The sequence below is a fragment of the Halichoerus grypus genome, chromosome 9 (genome assembly GCF_964656455.1).
Source record: "Halichoerus grypus chromosome 9, mHalGry1.hap1.1, whole genome shotgun sequence".
Classification (NCBI taxonomy): domain Eukaryota; kingdom Metazoa; phylum Chordata; class Mammalia; order Carnivora; family Phocidae; genus Halichoerus; species Halichoerus grypus.
In genome coordinates, this window is record NC_135720.1 from 84,700,854 (window position 1) to 84,726,148 (window position 25,295).

The 25,295-nt window shown below is 40.1% G+C and overlaps 1 protein-coding gene across 1 annotated transcript in view; it reads left to right on the forward strand.

Annotated features, from left to right (window-relative positions):
- Positions 1 to 24,526, forward strand: part of COL9A1 (collagen type IX alpha 1 chain) — an 84,551-nt gene extending 60,025 nt beyond the window's left edge. Inside the window, exons 30-38 of the mRNA XM_036072672.2 lie at positions 181 to 252; positions 862 to 897; positions 1,581 to 1,625; positions 2,943 to 2,975; positions 6,302 to 6,448; positions 6,680 to 6,734; positions 8,645 to 8,833; positions 15,358 to 15,435; positions 23,666 to 24,526. Coding sequence (XP_035928565.2) covers positions 181 to 252; positions 862 to 897; positions 1,581 to 1,625; positions 2,943 to 2,975; positions 6,302 to 6,448; positions 6,680 to 6,734; positions 8,645 to 8,833; positions 15,358 to 15,435; positions 23,666 to 23,850 — 840 coding nt within the window. The 3' untranslated portion in view covers positions 23,851 to 24,526. The remainder of the gene's footprint in view (positions 1 to 180; positions 253 to 861; positions 898 to 1,580; positions 1,626 to 2,942; positions 2,976 to 6,301; positions 6,449 to 6,679; positions 6,735 to 8,644; positions 8,834 to 15,357; positions 15,436 to 23,665) is intronic.
- Positions 24,527 to 25,295: the final 769 nt, after the last annotated feature.

Sequence of the window (25,295 nt, forward strand, 5' to 3'; positions counted from 1 at the left end):
GGACTGGCCTATTTTTTTCCCTGGAGAGCCTGGGAGAGAGGCAGATTTGAGGAGCAGAGTTAAACCAACGACAGCGCATTTATTTTAGATGAGAGTCCACACACCCAAGGTTGTGTCTGCCTCGTGTGACTGCAGTGTCGTGCTAACAGCGATTCTGGAGACCCCGTGTTTGTTTTTCAGGGTTCTCCTGGCAGTCCTGGCCTCCCTGGCTTGCCTGGCCCCCCTGGCCTTCCTGGAATGAAAGGTGACAGGGTAAGATATCTAGCCCCCCCCCCGAAAGTTCCTTATTTGGAAGGATGAGTTTTACTATATTGAGAAACCAAGCTTGCTTTCGGCACAGTGGAGATTTTTATAGCAATTATCATGGACAGCTATCAAGAAAGGTATCCTGAATTAGTGAGAGTTGAGATTAAGGAGCAAAAAAATAAAAAATAAAAAATAAAAAAAAATATATATAATAATTTACCAGAAGGAAAATACAAAAGTTGAGAAAAGTAAAAATGCCAGTTGTAATCATAGTTCCTGTTTAGTTTTAAATTTACATTCCTACCAGTCCAGTTTTATGTGGATGTGATCAGAGAGCACTCCGAGTTGCCAGCTTTTGGACAACTGTCAGTTTCTCCAGGCCTTACCTGGCTGTTGTTAGGTTGTCGTCCTGATTTTTTTTTTTTTTTTTAAGTAAGCTCCATGCCCAGCCTGGAGCCCTGTTGTTAGGTTGTGGGGAGAGGAGCAAGTCCTCATCTGTCACATTATTCATACTTGCCCTTATCTACCAGCCTGAGGAGGGAAGTTGGTTCATTTGAAATTATAGAATTGAACATCTCAAAATACTGAAAAGGTATTATGTTTCATTCGTTACAGGGAGTAGTCGGTGAGCCGGGTCCAAAGGGTGGACAGGTAGGTCCTATCAGGAGAGTATGAAATGCAGTCCGTGATGTGCATGGAGGTGCCTCACCAGCAGGGGGCACTGGCTGGTTAATGGGTGTGAGTAAAAGGACGGAGGCTAGCAGTGTTTCTCAATTGTGCTTCATAGTGTGTGAAAGCTAGAGTTTAGTTTGGTCTGTAACCTTATCTACTGCTTTAATAGGCTGGAGCTGATGATTGCTCTGCCTCCAAGATGACACATTGAAAAGAGTGTCCCTTGCTCTCATTCACCAGATTGGTTTACTTGTGACCGATGGAGCCTTCTAGAGCCGCATCATCATATTTTGAGTTTTTCTGTATCAAGACCTTAACAAATAAAGTGTGAACGTGAATTAGAGTTAGTCCTTTTCCTGGGTTCCTTTTTCTACAGTGAAAGCCTTTTTTCAAGGATTACCTAATTATAAAATTGCTGGATACAATCATTAATCCTTAACTTTAGAAGAAACTCAACCTCACCTGCTATCTTTTCTCTAGGCTCTGTTCTATTTTTGCCTAGCCACTGACAGCTAGATTGAAAAGCCATTGAGGGCATTTTGTATTTCTGCATGATCTGGTGGGCACCGTGGGCACTTAGGAATGCTTATCAATGTTGACGGGTTAAAACTGAGACAAGGGACTAAGAATTCAAAAATGTGACTTTTAATTTGAATTTTTAGGGTTCGTCTGGTGAAGAAGGTGAAGCAGGAGAAAGGGGTGAACTTGTAAGACATTTTGTTTTGGTTAATGATGAGCCTTACTGATTTCTAACTGTACTAGAAACATAATTTTTCTTTTTCTCTGATACTGTTATCCTTGCTGACTTCCTCAGCGGCTACGGTGTTTTTATATAAACTAATGAATGACTCCCCAAGACTGCAGCCAAGTTCAAGTAAAGCAGAGGGTAAACATCCCAAAATTGATAGCCCAGGCCTTAAGCCTTTGGAGAACAAAGTGTTCTCTTATAGGTGGTGACTTTCTTGTGGCTCTACACCTAGACATTCAAAGTGATTCTTAGATGACTATAGAAAGTCTATGAATAGTGCCTATCATGGAAACAAAATGAATTTTATTATAGCCAGAAACCCGTGGCTCACAAGTTTGACCATGGGTACTTTCCGTAGTCTAAAACCTTCCAAAGAAGTGACCTCCATCTCCAGAGGACGCTGCTGCTAAATCTCCAGGAAGGCAGCAAGAATGAGAAAAAATTTTCTTTACTGCCAGAACTGCTACATCTGCGGGCTCATCTTTGTGGTTTTGACACAATCTAACATGACCTAATGTGGAAACTTACATTTGGTCCTTTGGAGTGGTGATAGATTTCTCATAAAATAGTTCCAGAGAGCACTTAGTGCAGAAAAAAAAATTCTTGTAATGTTGTTTTATTCAGATTTTCAGGATTTAGAGCTAATATTAATGTAACATCTGAATTAGGCAAAGCTCTCAAGTAAATTTGAAAAGAATTATTTTAATTTTATTTTCTGTTAAAATTTTTCATTTTATGGGCTAAGAGGATGTTTTAAATCATTGTTTTATGGTGGAGATGAACTGATGTGCTTGAATTTGAGCTGAATTCATATCTAGAATTAGGGGTGAGAGATTTATGCATAAAATCAGGCATATTTGGTTTGATAGACTTTTCCAGATGAGTTTTAGAATACTGTTAGAGTTTCAAAAATGAAGTCATCAGGTTTAAATGTCCACTATATTTAAAACAGCATGCTAGTTTAATGTCTTTTGACTTACACATTTTAATTCTCAACACCTAGCATTTTAGATCTGGTTGGAGCCTAGTAGAGCTCCGATTCCACCATGTTATTTAACAGATAAGTTAGTCAAAAGCTAGGAGGTTACAAAGCTCAGAAAGTAGCAGAACTGGGACTAGAATCCAAATTTTGAATCTCATGTTTTTCTGCAGTGCCAGAGTTCATCTCTTCATGGTTTTCTATAGATTTCAGCAACACAATAACCTATTAAATGTTTTTAGTAAACTATCAAACGTGAATGCATGGTTCTAACATAATTTTGTTTTATTGATTTAGGGAGAGATAGGATTACCTGGGCCAAAGGGATCTGTAAGTACAATGAACAATAATGGTATAAAAAAAATAAAAATATCAATAAAACCATAGAAAATGCAATGCTCTGCTTTATGAAATCACTATAAAATTCAATTCTTAAAGGACTTACCTTCAAGGAAATTAATGTCTAAATTTATTCTTTAAGTAATGGATTCATCCAAAGGTGGGGGGAACCACCTCACAACAGTGTAAATGGATCTGCCTTTTGAATTAATCCACTCTAAAGGAAGTTTTTATCATAAGTAGCTCAATGAGTAGTATACATAGTAATTTCTTTCACAAATGGGTCATTTTAAAAGAACTGACTTGTCCTTTGTGGTGACAAGAGTATAAATGAATTTCACTGGCACTCATGCCATTGCAAATATTTCAGTAATTTTATTAATCTCCTGTGTGTTCTAGTTGGGGAAGTAACATAAATTCATAATGCATCAGAAAATTTAATAGACAGTTATTAAAGCTAGAAAATGATCATCTCATTCAGTTCATCATTTTACAGAAACTAAACTGATCTCCTTAGAGATTAGCTGTATTCAGAATTATAGAACCAATAATAGAACCAATTATTAGAACAAAATTAATAGAATCAAGTATAGAACCAAGTAGAGAACCAGCAAACCTGGGATGATTCACTAATTTGAAAGGAATGCACATTTAATACAATAAGAAATTTAAGAGAGTATAAGGGAAAAGATGAAGCTCAGACCTTAACCTCAAAGGCCACCACCATTAGCTTCCATTTAATCTTTTAGTCCTTCCTGTTTCTAGAATCTTCTCCACTCTTCTCTGTCCCTATACAACACATTATCCTCATAGCAGCCAGTGCCATCTAGAGAAAAATATAAAGCCCACTCTTTATCCCTCCTCTGCATAAGCCTTTCAGGAATGACATTTGATAGAATAAAATCAGACTCTTAGCAAAATATATCAAGTCTTTGATGAAGTGGTCTCTGCCTTGCCAACCTCATCTCTAGCTATCTGGAACTTCATCTCTTTGCAATTGTTTTTACTTGGCATGCTATTTAATGCCTTGTGCTGTTCTCCTAGCCTGGAACACTCTTCCTTTTTCCTTAGAAGAGCTACCTCCTACTTAGGCATGTAGCCCGATCCTCAGCTCAACTTTCCCCCAGGAGGACACCCCTCCCCACCAGACTTGGTTGCAGTGCCAGCCCTGGGCTCTTCACATGCCCCTGAGATGGAAACTATTATGTTGTATTAACTCACCTGTTTACACACACTCTCCAAACACCGTTGACAGTCTCAAGCTTTAAGTAACATCTTTACACCTAAGAATCTTTGACAGAAATGGTTTAGGATTGAGAAAAAAATGTGAAGAGTAAACCTTGATAGGATTTGATAATAGAAATCCTACCTCACTATCTAGAAATAACCGGTAATGTTCAATGGTAAGAATTTGTTGTAAAAGGAAAAAGTGAATGAACAATGCAGTGGTCAAAATGAGTTAATTTCATTTAAATTTGGGTATATTACTAGGAATTAACTCTTGATTTATCACCTCCCCTTCCTCCCCCTCTCTCTTCTCTGCCACTACCCACCTAATTCTGATGCAGCTGAAGTGTGTTGTCCCAGAGTGAAGGAGACACACTTCCACTTTGCTCGGTGATCTCAGCAGAGACAACCCTGATAAGTAGGTGAAGTCTGCACCTCCCGTTTCTACTTCAGTATACCACTCAATTGAGGAATTCTTTCCAGAGCCCTGGGGCCCTTGAGCTCTCCTGGCCATGTTGGCCCTTGATCCCTTCGTCGAAAATGTCCTGTCCCATGTTGTAGCAGTATTTCAGACGTTGTCAACAAGATGATAGACTCTGATTTGGCCTCCTTTGTTTTCTGCCAGTTCTTTAGTGCACTTCCAAATTCATTTTGGCGTCTCCTCAGGGTTGTTTTAGAAGTTGCTGTAGTTTTATACTGTAGTCATCTGACAGCTCTGAACCCTCCACAGCACATCCTTAGCTCTCTCTGTTGACACTGTCTTTCAGGAAGTCTTTTAGGCCATAATTTCTTCATAGAAGCAATTTTGACAAGTTGACTTAGATGAGTATCAATTTTTTTGCCTAAAGAAAGATTGGAAAAAGTATAGGCGCTGAGCTTTATTCAGAGGCATCTAGTGAAAGCCCTGCCTCATCACCTTCTTCCCTTCAGCTTAAAACATCTGACCGTTTGAAAGAGTTAACTTTTTTTTATTATGTTATGTTAATCACCATACATTACATCATTAGTTTTTGATGTAGTGTTCCATGATGCATTGTTTGCATATAACACCCAGTGCTCCATTCAGTATGTGCCCTCTTTAATACCCATCACCAGGCTAACCCATCCCCCAACCCCCCTCCCCTCTAGAACCCTCAGTTTGTTTCTACATAAATGTTGCATATGAAAAAGCAGAGTTAAGTCGCTTCATGAACTTCATTTTGAGCCCTAGCAGTCCCTTATTGCCACCTGTCCTTTTATCTTCTCATTCTTATTCTATAAACAATGGCACATTGTAACTACTATGCCATAAATTCTGCCAGAGGTAGTTTAACCGAAAGTGAATTAATTTAGCTTTTTTTAAAGCAGTTATTGTAGATGGGGACTTTTAAAAATGTTTTTAGTGGTCTGCTTTCAGGAAAAAAAAAATCTGGTATATGCTTTTGTGCTAAGGAAACAGTTGGTTTATTTTTTTAACTTCTTTAATATTTAGATTTTTAACTTCCTCAAGACTTAGATAAATTATGGACTCACTCTTTTTGTTCCAGTATTTTAAATGTATTCATTTTAACTGCAGCATTTTAAATGTGGCATTTTAAATGTATTTAGTTAATGTTAGTATTTTATAATTCCTGGATACATCTGCTTCAAATTTTCCTGAGTGTTTTATAAAGCTAAATAACTTATGTCCTTGGAAATATCTTTATTTTATGCTTTCTGTATTGGTGATATACAAAGTAACATGTCTTGTATGAACTCAGTGGCCTTTTTGTGGCCAGAAAAAGTGCACAAGTCTTATTAAAAATGAATTTGTTCTTAGGAAGTGGCTTAAAGTATAAAGAATGTAGTTTAAAAATGCATTATTTCAATTAACATTTTGAAATAATAACTATACCAAAAAGAAAGATTTTGAAAAACTTTACTTGAACTGGAATTCTCAGAGACTGTGGCATTCTGTGTCTTTACCTTGAGAATTTGTAACCTCTGAACGAACATCTCTTGGGAGACAGAATGTAAGCAAACCCCAAATTTCACGTAAGTCTTGTATTAATATTAAGCAGACACATGACTTGTGGATAGCCCTGGTTTTATAATGTGCCATTTTGTTCTAGGTGGGTAACCCTGGGGAGCCCGGCTTGAGGGGGCCCGAAGGAAGTCGGGGGCTTCCTGGCGTTGAAGGACCAAGAGGACCCCCTGGACCACGAGGCGTGCAGGGAGAGCAGGGTGCCACCGGCCTGCCTGGCATCCAGGGCCTTCCAGTGAGTGGTGGGCAGTCCCCGGGTTTTCCCTTTGGAGACTCCAGCTCACAGCCCAGGAGGGGGGCTGGGAGCCAGGCTAGCCCAGACACCAGCTCCTCAGCAGTGTGGGAGAGTTCTCCTGTAAATCCAGCCACCTGGCCACTTGCTGAGTCTGTCAGGTTACCATTTAACAATGTCTTCTTTATGGTGCTGTGTATAAACCATCTTTTTTTTTTTTTTTCCCCGTCTCAGGGTAGAGCACCGACAGATCAGCACATTAAGCAGGTTTGCATGAGAGTCATGCAAGGTAAATAAATCATAGTCTTGACTTTTGGTGTGCTTTAAAGGTGGGAGATTTTGAATAATATATTAATTGTTTCATCTAATTTTTTTGCCACACAATAGCTTATAGCCTCAAATAAAATTTTTATCTTTCTAGGTTAGCCCATTTTTTTTTAAAGATTCATTTATTTTAGAGAGAGAGAGAGAGAAAGAGAGTGAGTACGCGAGCCAGTGGGGGGAAGGGGCAGGAGAAAGGGAGAGAAAGTCTTAAGTAGACTCCCCACTGAGCAGGGAGCCCAGCACAGCACTCATCTCATGATCCTGAGATCACAACCCTGAGATCACGACCTGAGCCAAAACCAAGAGTCAGACGCTTAACCAACTGAGCCACCCAGGCGCCCCTGGGTTAGCCTATTTTTGTTCTTGGTTTTGTTTTTTGCCAAGGAGGTTAATTTACAAGAAAGCACACACACAAACACACACAAGCTCCCCCCACCCCCACCCTTTGGAACACAGATTCTCAGGTATCTTTCCCCTCCTTAACATCCTACCACTTAGTGTGTCCCTGGCACTGACCCTGGCTCTCTCTGTAGCTTATATGTGAAGTAACTGACAGTCTTCATGCCCATAAGAAGCATAAGGACATTATCTCTACTCATGTATCATGTATATAGAAAACCAATAACTAGTATTTTACCAAAATGGGTGATATATTTTTACATTTGTTAACCTTTATCTAAATTCATTAGCTATAGCAATTGCTATATACCTGTTTTAGAATTGGTCTAGTTCTAAAATCACATAGAAAAGGAAGAAATTGGGGAGACTGGAACTGGGGAGATCCTGTAACTTTGGGGCCTTCTAACAAATAATTACCTTATTCTAGTTGGAACCAATTCCGTCATGATAAATACTCTTCTTTTGCAAGCTCATGAGATAGTCTAATTTGTCTGGTAGACTTGTAGAGTTTTCCAGAATGAAATTGTCACTTCTATATTTGAAAGCCAATATAAGTCTCTTTATGGCAGACATTTAATCTTGAAAGGATATTTCAATTTTAAACGTTATATCCCTAGAAAATTATAATTTTATGCTAACTCTTACATAAGGCAAACTAGAATGCTCACATTTAACAATTTTAAAATGTTCGTTAGAAATTTGTTTCCAATTCATAATCTCCTTCACACCTTTAAAAAATATTACACTGGCATATTTCCCTTAGAGTATTTCCATAGGAAAGGTTTCTTGCTCTTCATGGTTTCAGTGGATGATTCTTAATCTATTTAATGGTTCCTGAAAAAGCCCACACAGTTATTAATTTTTAAGACAGACTGTGAACATTCCCAAGAAGCGGGCTATTTTTAATGTCTGTTGTCTATTCCAAGCATGAAAAAACTTTTGAGAGGGGAATTTATAAGAAGTTGTGAATGCTCAGGATATTTTAGGTCACTTAATATCTTCAGACTGAAAATGTGGGGCTAGGTCTCAAATGCTCTCTTAATACTAATTCTGGACAATGTCTTTGGCTTTTAAAAAGCTTTGGGACATCCACTTCTCCCTCTGTTAAGAAACTCATTTTCTTCCCGTCCTGGGTTTTCAGATAACCAGCTGGGACTCAGGTGACAGACTGATCCTTTTAGAACACTACTCACCTGAAAGCTTTGCTCTGTGTGTGTGTGTGTGATCCCCCTGCCCTTGTCTCACAACAGCAGGACCAAATATATCCCAAAAGAGCTGAATAAAACAGCACCAGGGAAGCTTCTTGGCAGAAAGTCCATGGAAAGATGATCTAACTCTATTCACTTCCCACCACGAATTTTGAAGCTCTGGTGACACATTTAGAAAAAAAGACACTTGAAATAACCCCCCCCCTTTTTTTTCATTTGAATCACTTTCATGTTTCTGACTTCTCTGGGCTGTTTTATTATCTTTTAGAACATCTTGCTGAGATGGCTGCTAGTCTGAAGCGACCGGACTCAGGGGCGTCTGGCCTCCCTGGGAGGCCTGGACCCCCTGGTCCCCCGGGACCACCTGGAGAGAATGGGTTCCCAGGCCAGATGGGACTTCGTGGCCTCCCAGGCATTAAAGGCCCCCCTGGTGCTCTTGGTTTGAGGGGGCCTAAAGGTAAGCCATTTTGCCCGTCCTTTTTCAGATGTATCCACACATCCTGCCAAGCTCCAGATATCCTTTGAGACAAGGAGACGTATCATTCTCTTGAACTGTGATGATGGGAAAGATCAAAAAACTATTATACGACATCCTCTTGACCTTGCTGTGTGGCAACAAGAGACCAAAACCTAGAATTAAGGTCCCTTGATTTTCAGTACTGATCTTTTCCAGTTACCCTCTGCCTCAATCATAGTTCAAAATAAACTTTACAGGATCTCGTAAAGGATCATTCAGCCTTTTTTTTGAGACTCGAAAATCATTGTGGAGCTCTTCTAAGATGGCAGCCAGCCTTAGAACGTTTGTATCCATTACTTAAACTAACAACATTTGTTAGCAGGTCAGAAGACATAAATTCTATGAATTGAGGCTGCCTCCCTCTTCTTTGAAAAAGTGACATTGGATATTTAGTTTTGATGGATTTTTTTCAGCTCAGAAGTACAATCGAACTTTTTTCCTTCTTTAACATGTGAGGGAATGTGAGAAAGTTTGTTTCTTCCCCTTTTATTGAAAGCAAGTGTTTTGCCAAAAAAAAAAAAGTGTTGTGAGTGTGTTAGGTATTCAGCAGGCCCTGCGGAAGGACTGGTTGCCTCAGATGGTGTTTACTAGTTGAGGTGAGTATGTCAGCGTGGGGTGGGTGTGTGTCCTGGATCATTTACAGAGAGCGCTAAACAAAATGAGGAATTTCTATATCTTGGCGAGTGACTCTAGGGAGCTTCAGAAAGATGTGGGGCTTCAGAAACAAGAGAGGGGCTTTTTTTTTTTTTTAATGGTGGTGCTCCAATTAGGGATAAATATTGTGGTGTGAAGGGTCAGAGGCCAAGCAAGCTGCCATTTTGGATCTATAAATGAATTGCTGATGTATTTGGCTAACTTCACTTTCAGCTGAAACAATTTTGTTAATTATATTTGTTTTTTGTTTTTTTTGGCATGTGCATTGCCGTATGTGAAAAAATGAGCCCTAATTGGAGCCTCTTGTGAGGCTGGCCCAATTTCCAAGCTCTCAGAGGCTGGACAAAATCAAATATGGAGAGAGCTCAGAGCTCATCTTAAAGAGAACCGAGTATTTTCTTTGAAAGGATCACATCGCCACCCATCTTTGTCCTGATTTTAGCTCCTGGTTCAGGAACTCACGAGTAGGTCCTCCCTCTGTGCTTAGTCCCCATTCATTCTGTTCACAATTTCTAAGAAACTCTGATGCCTCGAGTGGGTTGTTGACGTCCTTGTTTCTGTGGCACCAGAGCCCACCGTGACTCCTCAGTCCTTCTTGTTAGTTCCCTTCAGACAGTGGTTCCGAGACAGCCGGTACCCGGAGGCTGGAGTGTCTGCACCACCAGGGACCCTGTCTGGGATACAGATTCCCCAGCCCGCTCCGGTCCCACTGATCCGAGACTCTGCAGGTGGGGCCCAGCAGTCTGTGTTCTAACAAGCCTCCAGATGAATCTGATGCTGCTAAATGCACCATGTAAAGCAGTCACCCATTTTCCTGCTGAAAAGGAACACCTTGTAGGGGCTATAGAAATCACAGCCCTCTGTTTTCTTTGGCTAAAAGGAAGTCTCCATATGTGGGGCAGAACTTAACTTTGAGTTAGTAAGAGAACTCGCCTGAAGTCCCATTTCATGTTCTAAGAAGTAAGAACGTCGATGTCTACTTGCTATGCTGGTAGAGACTGCCTAAAGCCGCGTTTCTCAGCCTGGGGCGCACCGTGGAATCATCTGGGGAGCTTTAAACACTGTCCACGGCTCAATCCCATTCCCAGAGATTCTGACTTAATAGGTCTGAGCAGCAGGATTTAAAAACATTCCCATGTGATTTTAATATACAACCAGGGTTGGGAACAACAGGAAACAAAGGTGAAATGTTCAGGAAGCTTCCTGGGAAGCTCCTAGCAGCACTGAATTTTCAGTGGCTGCGTTGGGCTGACTAGGATCTAGCAGATGAACCTTATTTTGAAGGGGAGAAAAATATATTTCTGTATTTGGAACCCGGAAAATGCCCCTGGCACAGAGTTTATTCATCAAGCATAGTTTGATTATTTAAGGGACTTCCCCCTAATGCTTCTTCAGTATTTATGACATAGTCCATAATCTAGAAAAGATATAGTCTTTTTTCTTTTCTCTAAAGGACTTTTTCTGCCCACCCTCCTCCATCCCTTTATTATCACTGGGTTCTTTTAAAGCAGCATCTTCTCTGTTTTACTTCTTGAAATTTGGGGTGTGGGAAGAAAGGAGTACTATCCTTGGATTTAAATCAGTGCTGTCACAAATTTCGAAATGTATGATTCCAGGTAACCGGACTTGACCTTTCTTGTTCTACCACATACATTATAACAGTAATATTTAATTGAAAACATATAATGTCCCACTAGTCAAAGGTTACAGATCAGTTCTTCCTGGAGAACAAATACTCCAGCATTTGAAACTTAAATGTTCAGCCAGTTTGAGAAGAGATGTATTTCAGTGTCACCTGTTGCCTTTTTCCCATGCCTAATAAAGGGGTAGTCTGAGTCTTGCTCACCATATTACTTTAAGAGTCTTTTCCCAAGGAAATTACTACATAAATAATGAACAAATAAATTTTACTAAAGCTTTTAGCAGTTCAAACTATGTCTTTAATAAAATCATTTTTTTCCTAAAAAACTGGTCTGCAAAACACAGTGAAACATTTTCAGTAGGAGTTTGTAGATGCCAGAAATCATACTCAAATCTTAAATCATATTTATAATTTTTTTTGTTTTTCATTGACATGTTCTGTGCAATATTATACAAACAGGGCCAAGACCCATGCTGCATGTACATTTTATATGTATACTCAAGCAGAAACATGAGAGATATCTAATTGGCTTTATGTTCACTTTGTTTGGTATTATAGTCTTTTGTGTCATAAATACTATTTTTAAATGTTGATGGTTTGGATTAATTTTAAATCCCTTTGCGTAAGGCTATATATCAATTTTTTGATACTTTAGTGAGTCAGATGTGTCGATATGTAAGTGACGGCATGAGAAAATACACGTCATTACTGTAACACTTTTTTTCGGTATTAATCTGCTTGCATGTGGTCGGAGTATCAGTTATAGCTTTCAAATAAATGAAATAAACTGCAACTACGGAGCAATGAGAATTTCTTTCGTTTTAGCCACTCCGTTCAGAGGGAGCTGTTTTGCTACTTACCCTGCACATTTCCCTTTTTACTTTATCTAAAGCTCATTTTACAAGCTCGCTCTATTTTTCCACACAGTAGGCTAGCGAATAAAGGTGGACTTTAGTTCCCTGAGCCAGTTTTCAGACATGTCAAAAGAAGACATGATCAGGGTTTGAAGAAGCGGATGGACCCTGGGGATCCCAGAGCCCAGCCGCAGCTCTGTCCGCTGCCGCGCGCCTCTGTCCTGGAGCCCACCTAAAAATTGTGTTTCTACGACCGACAACCACAGGGCAGCATCAGCACCAAGATAGCAGTCTTCTTCCTTGCAAGCGACATTTTAAAGGGGATGTGGCTTCATGCCAGAATGTGTGTAACTTTCACTGTCTGTGTGAAAGTTACATTTCAATTTATAATCTTCATCTCCTATCTTCGGAAAATGTGGCACATTTATTGGTTCTCTTCCCGTTGCTAGCCTCCAGAATTACAGGGATATGACATTTAAATTGCTAAGTTAACAAGAGCGCTTAAGTTGTTAGTTTTTAAAATGCTAATTGTCGTATCTTCCTAATATAGTAAGGCCATATTGATGAGGAGGATAAAAAAACAGCTTATGTGAGTATGAGTTCAACTTGAGCTCTATATCCTTATACAGTATTTATATAATTTTAAAATTGTTTTAAAAATATAGTTGATTCATGATAAAAATATTCATACAAGGACATTCACAGCCAACATCAAAGTACGGTGACTATTTAAACATTCACTTCATAAAGATTTTTTTTTTCTTTTGCTATTTTGGCATGCATGCTTTTGTTTTTTAAATTATAACAAACTTGACTTAATATTGAATAAAGCTGGGCCAATACAAATGTTTGGAAAAAATGATTATGTATAGAATCTGTTGCAAAATGCCACTGAATCTTCTAAAAGAGTAGTAGGATAATAACATAATACTATACCAATGGGATAGTAGAATAATGTCTTCTACTAGGAGCCATAAACGTCATCTAGTAGCAGTTGACTAGGTATTAGGGCACTTTGTTAATGAGGCCAAGTTTCTGGGTTTCTCTGCAGGAGCCAGGATAATTAATGAAACTTGGTTCTGTGGCTTCTGAATCCCCAAATTCAATCAACTGTCTTGCAAATACACATGGTTGGTTGTAATCCAAAGCATATTCCCTGTAAATAATGAATCACAAGTGAAATGTAGGCACTTGTGGTAGCACATTTTAAATTTTGAAAATTCATTAATTTACTTTCAGTGACACTAAATTTACAGTGTTTGAGAATTTAAAAATATACGAAAAGATATTTAGCGAAGAGTTTTTCTCCCACCACCCCGGTCTTCTATCTGCCTAGATTCCTTTATCCTTCCCATTAGGTAATCACTTTTATGAGTTTCCTACGTATCCTTACCAGTGATGAGGTACAATATATGGTTACATACATTCCCTACAGCCTTTTAGAAACAAGTCGTTTTGCCCTTTAGTAATGATCTGGACCTTGCGTTTTTTTCACTGAACAATAGGTCTTGAGATCGCTTCAAAGAGCTTCCTGGTTCTTCAGAGCTGCATAGTATGCCATTCTGCGGAAATAGCATAGTGCATTTAACCCTCTCGTAGACATTTAGTGTCCAGTCTTCTGCCATTATGGCAAGGCTGCCTTGGAAAACACTGTCTATTTCATTTTTGTGTAAATATCAACATAACCTCTTTCTATGATAAATTCCTGGAAGTGGAATTGCCAGGTAAAATGGTACTGCCATTTGTAATTTTGATAGACACTGTTAAATTATCCTCCAAGAGACTGTCCCAATTTGCAGTCTTATCAGCAATATGTAATAATGTATTTTTCCACAGACCTGCTAGCATAGGTTGGATTCAACTTTGGAATTTTTGCCTATCTTACAGTTCAAAGTAGCTTTCATGTTATTTTTTAATTTCCGTGTATTTTGATGTGAGAGTGAAGTTGAGGAATTTTTCATATATTTCAGAGCTATTTTTGTTTCCTTTTAGCGACTTTCTTGCTTATATATTCTCTTTTTTTTTATTGTTGTTGACCTTTTTGTATTGATTTTAGGAACTCTTCTTCATATTTTGAATCATAGCAGAAAGGCCAACTCAAATCTGAAGTTATAAAATAATTCTCCCTTGTTTTCTTCTGATTCTTAAATTTCATTTAAATGTTTGATCCACTTGTAATGTATCCTGGATTATGTTGTGAGGAACAGATTCAACTTTATTTTTTTTTTCCAGCTGGCTACCTACTTTTTCCAGCACCACTTACTGACTTACTCGACTGCTTCCCACTTTAAGATGGCACATATATTACAAAACAAAATCCTGTATGTATCGGGGCCTGTTTTGGGGCTGTTTCACTGGTCTATCTATTCATGTACCAGTACCACCCCATTTTAATTGGTTTAATATGTGGTAGGATTAATTCCCTTCATGTAGCTTTTCTTTTTGGAGTTTTTATGGCTACTCTGGTTTATGCATTTTTCTGTACAAACTTCAGAATCCCCTTTTTCGGTTAAAAAAAAATCTTTTTATTGGGATCATGATGAAACTTCAGCTTAGGGAGAACTCACACCTTTGTGTGATGATGTCATTCCACCTAAGAATAGTTGTCAAGTCCTTTTGTATCCTTTAGAAATGTTATTTTTTTAATGTTGGATTTGCATACTTCTGATTAAACTTATTCCTTGTTATTAATTTAATTGCTATTATAAATGGGATATTTTTTCACTACATCTTAGTTCTGGTGGTTGTTTGTATATATGAAAACTACTGATTTTCATGTATTAATTTTGTATCTTGCTACTTTACTGAATTCTCTCATTGCTTGTTGTAGATTTTGAGTTGCTTTTCAAGGATTTAAGATATACACTGATACCACTTAAAAAGAGGGATGTTTTTGACTCTCAAACCAAATGACAAATACTAGTGATAAAGTGGGCATCTCTGTGATGTTCTATGGGTAGTGGAACTGCTTCTCGTGTTTCCCATTCAGCATTATGCTAACTCTTGGGTTGAGGTAGATATATTTTATCATGTTAAGGAGGTAGCTTTTGATTCTTATTTTACTGAATGTTGATCATTTGATACTTGATTTAGTTTGTTTATCATTTGATGAATATGATTATGAGATATTTTCCCCTTCGATTTCTTCATATAATTGACTTAAGTTTTGCCTTGCTACATATTTACTACAACCTAGTTTGTGGCAATTTCATGACCTTTTGCTTTCTCAATGCTGGGTTTGCTTAAAGTTTAAAAATATGGAACTTTCTTTTTATAGACATATAGAAAAATAACATTTCTCTAATGAAATGCAGGTGACTTGGGAGAAAGGGGGGAACGTGGCCCTCCTGGAAGAGGTCCTAAGGGCTTGCCTGGAGCTACAGGTCTCCCAGGTAAGTGTGTTATATGGCAGCACGGGGTTGAGAAATGGGTAGCAAGTGGGCAGTCTGAATTGGATACCATTTTAAAGATTTGCTCTTTGATTACTTAAGCCTGTAACAATAACGGCTGGCACAGATTTTTCAAGAGCAACTTTAATGAAGAGTCAAATGATTTGTAAATGATGCCTGTGTTCCTCATGAGAAAACAAGTATCAGGGCTTAAAATATTAATTTCTTGAATAGATGATTTAAAAAAATCGTGTCAAGGTCCAGCCACAATGCACTCGTTAGAAAATTCTGAATGAATGAGGTCCTATCCATTGTCAGCCTCGTTGATAGTTTTCTGTTTATTTTTAACCAGAAAGAGCAACAAGAAAATCCAAGCTTTCAAACTACTCATGTTGCATAGGGAGTAACTGAAATCTTATTTTAAAAGCTCCTGTTTCAAATATCCAGACCCTCCAGAAACCCATATCCAAAAAAAATAAATAAATAAAATAAATAAACCTGAACATTCCTATTCATATAACCACAAAGAGCCATGCACAAGCCGGGTATCACAGCTGGGTTGGCTGAGGCGACAAAGTTGCCTCTGTGTGAAGAGCCTGGATTCGCTCACTGGGCGTCTGTTCTCTCTTTACACACTGGCTACTCTGTCCCCTCAGCTCAAGCTGCCACCCACTCATCCACTGGGAAATGACCTACCAGCCCAACCCCAGAAGCAGCAGAGCAGGGTGGAAAGTCAGTTGGGTCTGAGGGCATGAATGACATGCAGCCTCCCAGCGAACCCTTACAGCTGCCGGGGCGGTGGCTCAGGAAGGCTCCCAAACCCCGGAGCTGAGGAGAGTCAGGGTGAGAGGTTCTGCAGAGAAAGGGTGGTCCACGCTTCCACAGTGGATTTGGAAAACTTGGTGTAGGGAAATTTAGAAAAAGAAATGCTCATTTTCTAATTCTGACAGAGGCTTACCTATTCAATCATGACTCTAATTGCGGCCAAAAACACTGCTTTTTCATTATCCATTTCATTGCTCCTGGGAATTGCTTTCTCATTAAATTTTTTTTTTTAAATACGAATACATTTGGAGATGGCTCAAACACTGCTTTGCTAAAGCTGTGATTCATGGGTCTGTCAAGACGCTTTCACAAATAGATAAATTTTCGTGATTGGGAAAGGAAGTTTTTATGATTGGAAAAGGAAAAAAAATCTGGTTGAAGCTACATGGGACCAAGAGAAGATTTCAGTGTATGATAAAGTCTACATTCATTGATGGATGTTGAGAAGAGGAAAGGGAAATAGAATTTACTGAGTGCTTTCCTCCTTTATCAGTGGTAGCAGTAGGTGGTTTAAAGTTGATGAAAATACCGTGACAATTCACTTATCTGTATATTGTAGCATTGCCTTACAGTTTCTCTTTCTCCTTCTATTTTGTTGACAAATCACGTAACAGTTCTCAGACCAGCAACTTGCATTCTTGGCAAGATTTTCCTTTATCAGAAATATATTATCATTTCTGATGACTCTTAGTTTCAAAAACTCTGTTGATAAACCATGTTTTAGGTTTCAAATGAGAAGACTGAGGCAGACCCAGCTCTGTAAGTTCAGTGTCCCAGGCTGTTGTGAGGGGACACATTATTCCCCACATGCAGTCACCCACTCAGATGTGCTGACTCTGACTGGGAGGGTTTACATGTGCTCTTGGGCCATTGCTCTCCCAAAAAGGGGCTTCCCTGATTTGCTTTTTAGTACATGAGACATTTGTGTGTGGGCACAGTGGTTAAGGCGGGACGAGCTCATCACTGGCAGTTCTGCCTGGTCCTCATCTTGTCTCCCTTATGAAAAAATCAACTTGTTATAGCTGGTCTTGGATTTAATACTTAAATATGATTTGTTAAAAACATTTATGGGCTATTTCAGGACTGCTGCACTTGTCCTTTGCCTTTTCCTTTCTGCCGTTTGCCAGTCCTTGCCCCTTGCTTCCTGGTACCACTCCGAAATCTGGTCTTCTTGGTCTATGCTTTTGTTATATTTCTTGAAAGGATACTGACATTATTTAGTGGGAAATCTGAGTTTCAGATTATATTTTAAAAGTTTGGGCTACCTTTCAAAAGCATGCAGTTTCGCAAGTGCTTTAGCGCACAGGCACAAAGGGTTTATGTTTTCCCTAGTCCCTGAGGCGCCAGCCGGGTACTTTGGTTTTCTTTGGTTTTTAGGTCAGCTCACATTCTCTCATCTACACTATGAATATGCTTAGCTAACAATTTCTCAAATCCATCAGTCCCCAAACAAGAGCTCTTTGGGTCATTCGTCCCCTTAAGCTAGTACTGGGAAAGTGGGCTATTTGGGAGCTCCACAGTTCAGACATCCTGGGTTCAAATTTTGACTCTCACTTACTAGCTCTATGACATTGGGTGACTTCCGACTCCAAATCATAAATGCAAAGTACTGGCTCACAGTAAATTATTGAACGAGTTCACTGTCCACTGAGAGGCTGGGCTTTTTAATTTCCCTGGCAGAGCCTGGAATGTGATTAGGAATGTGGTTTCTGGTCTCTCACAAACACAATAGTAATAGGACTTCAGGGACTGGAGGAACTTCCAGTAGCAATTGGTGCAGGGACTTGTCTGGTACCTAAAAGAAACATCCTGCAGAACAGGACATCCCGCAACCTTCCTTGTTGTCCCTTAATTTGGACTTGGATTCGGGACTTAAATCCTCCTGGATGAAAAAAGTTCATTTGATCATTCTTCCTGAAGCAAACATATCTGATATATTTGGAAAACAAATGTAACTAATACCTTAATTATTTATCAGTTATCAGAATTCCTTTGCTCTTCATGGACGGTTTTAGTTCTTGGTTTCCTCTCCATATCGTATCTCACTGTTCAGTGTTAAGTATCATGCGGCTCTTTGGGGCTGTAATGGTACATTGCTTCCTATGGCCGTAGATCATTACGATAACCGCCACGCTGACTATCGTTTTGGCTGAAGTGCTCTGTTGTCTGAAGAGTACCCATGAATCCTCCAGTGTGTTTCCCACAGCCGGAGGGAGGGAGAATGGGTATTTAGGAAGGATGGGCTCTGGAGCCAAGCTTCCAGGGTGCACACACGGCTGTCACTTACTTGCAGCTGCTTCTCCTCTCAGCACTTCGGTTTCTCCTCCGTATCACAAGGTTAATAACCACATGTACCTTCTAGAGTTATTTAGGAGGATCTATGTACATGTTAATACATGTGAAACACTTAGAACAGTGCCTGGCATATGGCCAGCATGCTGCAAACTTAGCTATTATTATTTTGTATTCCTCTGTTTATGTTTGAGGAAATACAGACTTAAAAGTTCACCTGCTCTAACAAAGGTCTCTCAGGTAATAAGTGGCAGAGGCAAATATTCATACTTTCTAGGTCCAGGTTCATGTAGTAGACAAAATGTTGAGCTGTCTAGTAATGTGATTCGTTTGTCTTCGCCACTTTAGCCATATAACTTCAGCAAGTCCCATAACCACTTAGTGTCTTGATTCCTTTTCGCCTCTCTCACAGAGCACAGTGGATCACATTAGAGATCCCCGGGACTGTAGATGCCCTCAACCCCCCACCCCCACCTTCGGTTTCTTCCCCACCTTCGGTTTCTTCCCACAGGCCTTTGGTGGTATCGCTTGATTGGGTTGTCTCATTAAGGGTAACTCTCTATGCCCTACTGCCACTTAACTTGCCTACTTGGGACCAGTTCCTTGACGCTCTGAGGATTTTAAGGAAACATATTTAATAATAGGTCCTGATCTCCACTGTGCATTCAAACTCATGGGGGAAGAAGCCAGTTCAATAAGGACTCATATGTATGTGACCACCAGGAATGTAGCTTGTAAACTGACAAGCTTTCCCTTCTTGGACGAGCAGAGAAGGGCAGAGCTGGCTTTGTGCAGGGTCACACTAGGCAACTGGGCTATTTAGGTTTCTTATGCAAAATTTGCACAGAGGTGAGCTTTGCTTGTGAATATTGAGTGGAAAAAACCCCAACAAGCCCCAAACCAAAGGCACACTCAGTTTAGGCTGGTTTAGCAGTAGCCATTTATCCTATTTCCATCACTGCAGCTATTTTATTTGGCTATGGGGATCTTATATAAATAAACGGCTTTATGCCAATTCCTTAAACATATGCTTTGTCAAACACCACAAAAGTAAGCTCAGAGTAAGGTGAGAAATGTAAGGAAGTCCCTGGAACATACAAACATTTTACATAACCCGTGGATAAATCACCAAATTAATGCTGAAAATTACTTTCAGGTTTTTTTTTTCTTTCTTTTTTTTAAGGCCTTTATACACAGTCCCTTTCACTCTGCGGCATTTATTAGATCCTTCAGAATGTTCCAGCGGGGACTGGTCTCCATCAATGAAACATGACTACCCTCTAGTGTTCGCACAGAGAATGACACAGACATTCATTTTTAAAAATAACGAAATATTTGGCCGTAACGTTTTTATAGGTCCTTGAAATTTCAGAAAACTGTGTAATCATTAGCTAGTTAGTGCAGCTAACACACCCACGAGGGAGACAAAGCAGAATGAAAACACTTCAGATCTGTTTTCTTCTGAAGAGTTGGAGGGTAGTTCATAGATACTCGCTAATGCAGCTGCTGGACTTCTTGAATGATTTGGACTGTGACATAGTGTCACCCCAAAATTACATCCTAAACAGTAACAAAAACATTTGAGAGTAAATGCCCAGGGTGCGGACTCACCAGAAATTGATGATGATCTGTTATGTGATGGCTGGGTTTTTTTCCTCTGGTCATTTCTACAGGACAAAACCTCAGAAAAAATATCTTTAGTTTCTTACGATAGAGCTCCAGAAGAATCAGTACTACTCGTGGTTATTGTGCCTCTTTTTACTCCCTAGTCAATTCAGGTGCAAAAAATTAAACAAAAAACACCCTCCCACCCATACATGCCGGCACGCGCACGCGCAATCGCGCACACACCTCGGCAGAATTAGCTCATCAGTGGATATGGAAATATGGTTGGGTTAGAGTGGCGGGGAAGGGCCCTTGTTTCTAGCTGCAACACCCTCTAGCTGTGTGACGATGGACGATTATTTAGCCTTCTTAACTCAGTTCACACAAGAGGAAAATAGGATCAATAATGAGCACAGTTCATGGCCATGGTAAAATGGAAATATTTTATAAGTGTTGATGATGATGATGACAGTGACATCCAGAGCTCCAGAGGGTCAATTGCTGTATTTGCCCAAGGGAGAATTGGACTAGATGTACTTTACATAAAGTAAATTGAGGGTACACAGGATGGCCTCATCAATTCTTTCCTCAAAGGATGAGCAGGAATCTGGAATAAAGGCAGCAAGGGAAAAACCTCTCCTGGAATGTGTAGTGATGGGGAACCACATATGAAAACCTAAAAAGCTTTCCTTCTGCTTTCTTTTTTTTCCCAAATATTTTATTTATCCATTTGTCAGAGAGAGAGAGACACAGAGAGAGCACAAGCAGTGGGGAATGGCAGAGGCAGAGGGAGAAGCAGACTCCCCGCTGAGCAGGGAACCCGATGCGGGACTCGATCCCAGGACCCGGGGATCATGACCTGAGCCGAAGGCAGACTCTCAATGACTGAGCCACCCAGGCGCCCCTTTCCTTCTGCTTTCTAATATTGTTGTGTAGTAGAGAATAAATTCCCTTAAGTTTAAGGTTTTAGGCAGGAGGCTGGCTGTACAAATGTGCAATAAAAATTTGAATTAGTTGGTAACATGTAGAAACGGAGAGACCTATTCCAGAATGCAGCTTCTAGCTTTCCTTGACAATGAGCAGAGCTTCTGCAGGCTCCCGTGCGTCTTCCCTCATGGCAGCTGTTGGCTGGAGCCGAGCTGCCCCGGGCCCGTCCTCCCTGTTGCCTCCCTACCACCAATGGGGAGTTCTCATCACATCAGTTTTCTTCTTGTAAAGACTGCAGGGCATTTCTTTACTACCTTAAGGCCCAGCAAACTTTTTCTGTAAAGGGCCAGAGTTTTTGGATCTGTGGGCCCTGCAGGCTCTGTGGAGGTTATACAGCTCTGCCCCTGTAGTGAAAAAGCAGCTGTCGGGAATATATACACAAATGGCCATGGCTCTGTTCTAGTAGAACTATTTACAAAAATAGGGGTTGGCTCATGGGCTCCCCTCTGTTCGCCCACCCCAGTCTGCCTTACCCGCTTTGCCTCTGGGGTCATTTGGTTTGTGACCTCTCCTTTGGGCATTTTTCTCCTCTTCATCTTGATTTGATTTTGTGAAGGCAGACCTGGTATGTCTCCATGGGAATAGTGCTGCTCCTAAAGTTATGAAAGTTACCCTTTATGTGCCCCTTTATCTGGCCTAGCTTTTAAACCTTAAAAGAGCAACTTCGAACAACTGCTTGTATCAGGAGACCTGAAGAGGCTCTGCTAGAGGCTTATTTATAGGTGCTCTTGATTAGGGAAAGACTTTCTCAGGGGCCTGGTCTTTAGAGGAAAACACAATCATCTGCTTCACTACAACTTAATATAGTTAAATGGAGGCTTATGGGATACATTAGGGGAAATTACTTACATCTCTGCTTTTCTACAGCCTTGAGATGGATAGAATCAAAGATAATTATTCTCTTAAAACTTAATAAGTCGTTCTATCTTCTTGCTGTGTGTGGATCTAATTGAGAGAATCACAGGAAGAATGAGATCTTACATACAAAGTAAGATCTCTAATCTATCTTCCTTCTAAAAGTATGTGAGAGGGCGCCTGGGTGCCTCAGTCTGTTAGGTGTCTGCCTTTGGCTCAGGTCATGATCCCAGGTCCTGAGATCCAGTCCGCTGTCGGGCTCCCCGCTCAGTGGAGAGCCTGCTTCTCCCTCTCCCTCTGCTGCTCTGCCTACTTGTGCTTGTGCTCTCTCTGTCAAATAAATAAATAAAATCTAAAATAAATGAAAAAATAAATGAAAATATGTGAGATATATGTAATAAGATGTCTTAATAAGACCAGACCACTATAATAAGACCAATAAAAGACACGTGTAATAAGACCATGAAAATAGAAAAAGAAAACTAAAATCACTGAGAGAGAAGGAAAGTAAATCTAAGCAAATACATAATTGAACATGTTCACCGTCTGGCTGAATGGCCGAGGTAGGATGGCTGAGATGGAATGAGGATCTCTATGAAACTGTATCATCATGGCATATACAATTTGTCTCACACTAGTTTCTTCCCGCCATCTTTACGCTAATAGTGCTAAAACACTGCTGGTGTGATGGGGTGCGTAAACATTCAGCAGAAATTCCTGTTATGGGGTACTCTGCTTCAGAGAATGTGCCCCATGGGGTGACCAAACAACCTTTGAACATGACAAAGGGAGAAAATGCTCCCAAGGAACTCAGGCCATGATACAATTCACATAGGGGTGAACCCCTGATGAGAAAACATCTGGGAAATTTGTAGGTGCATTGCACAGGCTTCTAAGACATCCATCAGTGATATCCTCATAATCATAATAGCCCCTATTTATTAGATGCTTTCAGGCATGGAATTTAGTTTTGAGGAAGGTATCGTCCCATCTTGGAGATGAAGAAACTGAACATTTAGTGACTTGCTAATGTCACCCTAATCACAAATGCCAGAGCAAGAACTTAGAGCTATCTGTCTCTAAATCCTATGCTTCTAACCACTGAGCTATACTTGTACTCCGTCTGGAGACAGATCACCTATTAGGGATGATGCCGCTGGAGAAATACAATGTGAGCCACAAGGAGAGTTGTGTGCATAATTTTAAATCTGCTCGTAGCCACATTATCAACGTCAAAAGAATCAGGTGAAATTAATTTTAATAATACAGTTTAACCCATTGTGACCAAAATATTATCATTTTATCGTGTAATAAGAACAAAAATTATTAATGAAATATATTTTAATTTTTCAAAGTCCAGGTGTGTTTTACACTCTTACAGTTCATCCCAATTTGACTTAGCCACATTTCAGTGCTCGATAGACATTTGCGGCTAGAGGCTACCATACTGGAGATGCTGAGGCCTCCTTCCATTTTTAATTTCTAAGAAACCCAAGTCCAGCGAAGGAATTTTATCATCATCATCATCGATCTTCACCCATCATTTCCAAAAGCACTTACTAAGGCCCTGTGTGCACCCCGCTGGGCTGGGGGAGGGAGTCCGGGGCCTTCGGCCAGCTCACAGCCTTCGGGGTTCTCCTGTTCACATGTGCCATCGTTTGTATTTCAGGTGAACCAGGTCCTGCCAGCTACGGGAGGAACGGCCGGGATGGCGAGCGAGGCCCCCCAGGGGTGGCAGGAATTCCCGGGGTACCTGGTCCCCCGGGCCCTCCTGGCCCTCCTGGGTTTTGCGAGCCAGCCTCCTGCACCCTGCAGGCTGGGCAACGGGCATTTAGCAAAGGGCCCGATCAGTGAAAAGCTTAGTGCCACGTGGCTGTCTGCATAAACCATGCCTGGCAGAGGAGCGTGGAGGAGAAACACCACCAAAGCCGAGGCAAGAGACAACGATGCATTACCATCAACGTTATTACATAAGTCTTAATGACAGATTTAAAACAATGGTGCTATTCAATAAATCCTCTTGCTTTGCCCTTGGAGGGGAGACAGGAGAGTCATCAGATAAAAACAAAAACAAAACCCCAAAACCCTCCCTTTAAATAAATTTATAATCCTATTCCCGGGATGTTGAACTTTAGCGCGCTGTACATGTGTGACCCGTCGTGGGCCACTGTGCCAATAAAGAAGGACAACTGTTTGGTTTTCCTTAGCTGGAGTAGTTCTTTTCCTTTTTTATTTAGATGTTCTCAGATTACTGTTTCGGTCATACAGAGGATTATCAGACCAGTGAGGAAGAAACCTCACTGTAGTCACTAGAACTGGTGCTTAAAATGCCCAGCAGTGTGTCCTCTCGGGAGCCGCCCGCGATGATTTCCTTACGTCACGTGCTGGTTTTTGTAGTCAGCCTGGATTTTTGTTGAACTGTACTGTATCCCAAACCCATTAATGTTTTGAGCTCTTCTATGTGAAGCAAAGAAGGAATTTTAATATCCTGACATTCATAAGTTTTAATGAGGTTATTTATTTTTAAGGTTTGAGGTAACATCCCTGGTTGTACCAAAGAAGAAATAAATATGGTTTCTTAATCTCTTGTATGTTTTCTTATAAATAATCATGTTCAATGAAGTCACTGAACTTATTTAGATACATTGAAAAATTTCTAGTTACTGGTATTTCTATAGGCATGTTTATAATAGTAGTGCTTTTTCTCTATGGAGAAATTAAAAAAAAAAACAAAACACACCCTTCCTGTTCCCTAGGGGGTGTTACCCTGGGGATAGAAGTTCTTTGTGTGTATGTGTGCAGCGTGCAGGAGAGCTTCAAGGACCTTTTCGAAATTTTAATGAAAGCTATGGGGCCATCATCCCAGAAACACACGAGTGCTTCTGTACAAACATGTTGGCAGACTATTTCAGACTTGGTTTCTAGGTTAGGAACCACTGCTTTTGTGCCAATGGTTAGCACCTTCCTATTCAGAACTTCACTGCTGCAAAAATGATTTATGTTTCACCATTTTTCACCATTTTTCGTAGACATTTTATGACGACAGCTCAGCTAAAGCACTGTATTCTTATCAATAGGATAGGTATTGCCTGACCACTCAAGCACTTTCTTACTATTTACATAGTCACATTGACTGGCTATTTTATTGACATTTCTATCAACTATTGATCAGACTTAATATATTAATTTTATGTCACAGTAACTTCTCCCAGGGGGATGGCACAGTGCTCAAAACAGTCAATATCTCCAGTTGGTTTATGGAATTCAGTTATCTCAAATCAAGGGGGAGTGAGCCCTAA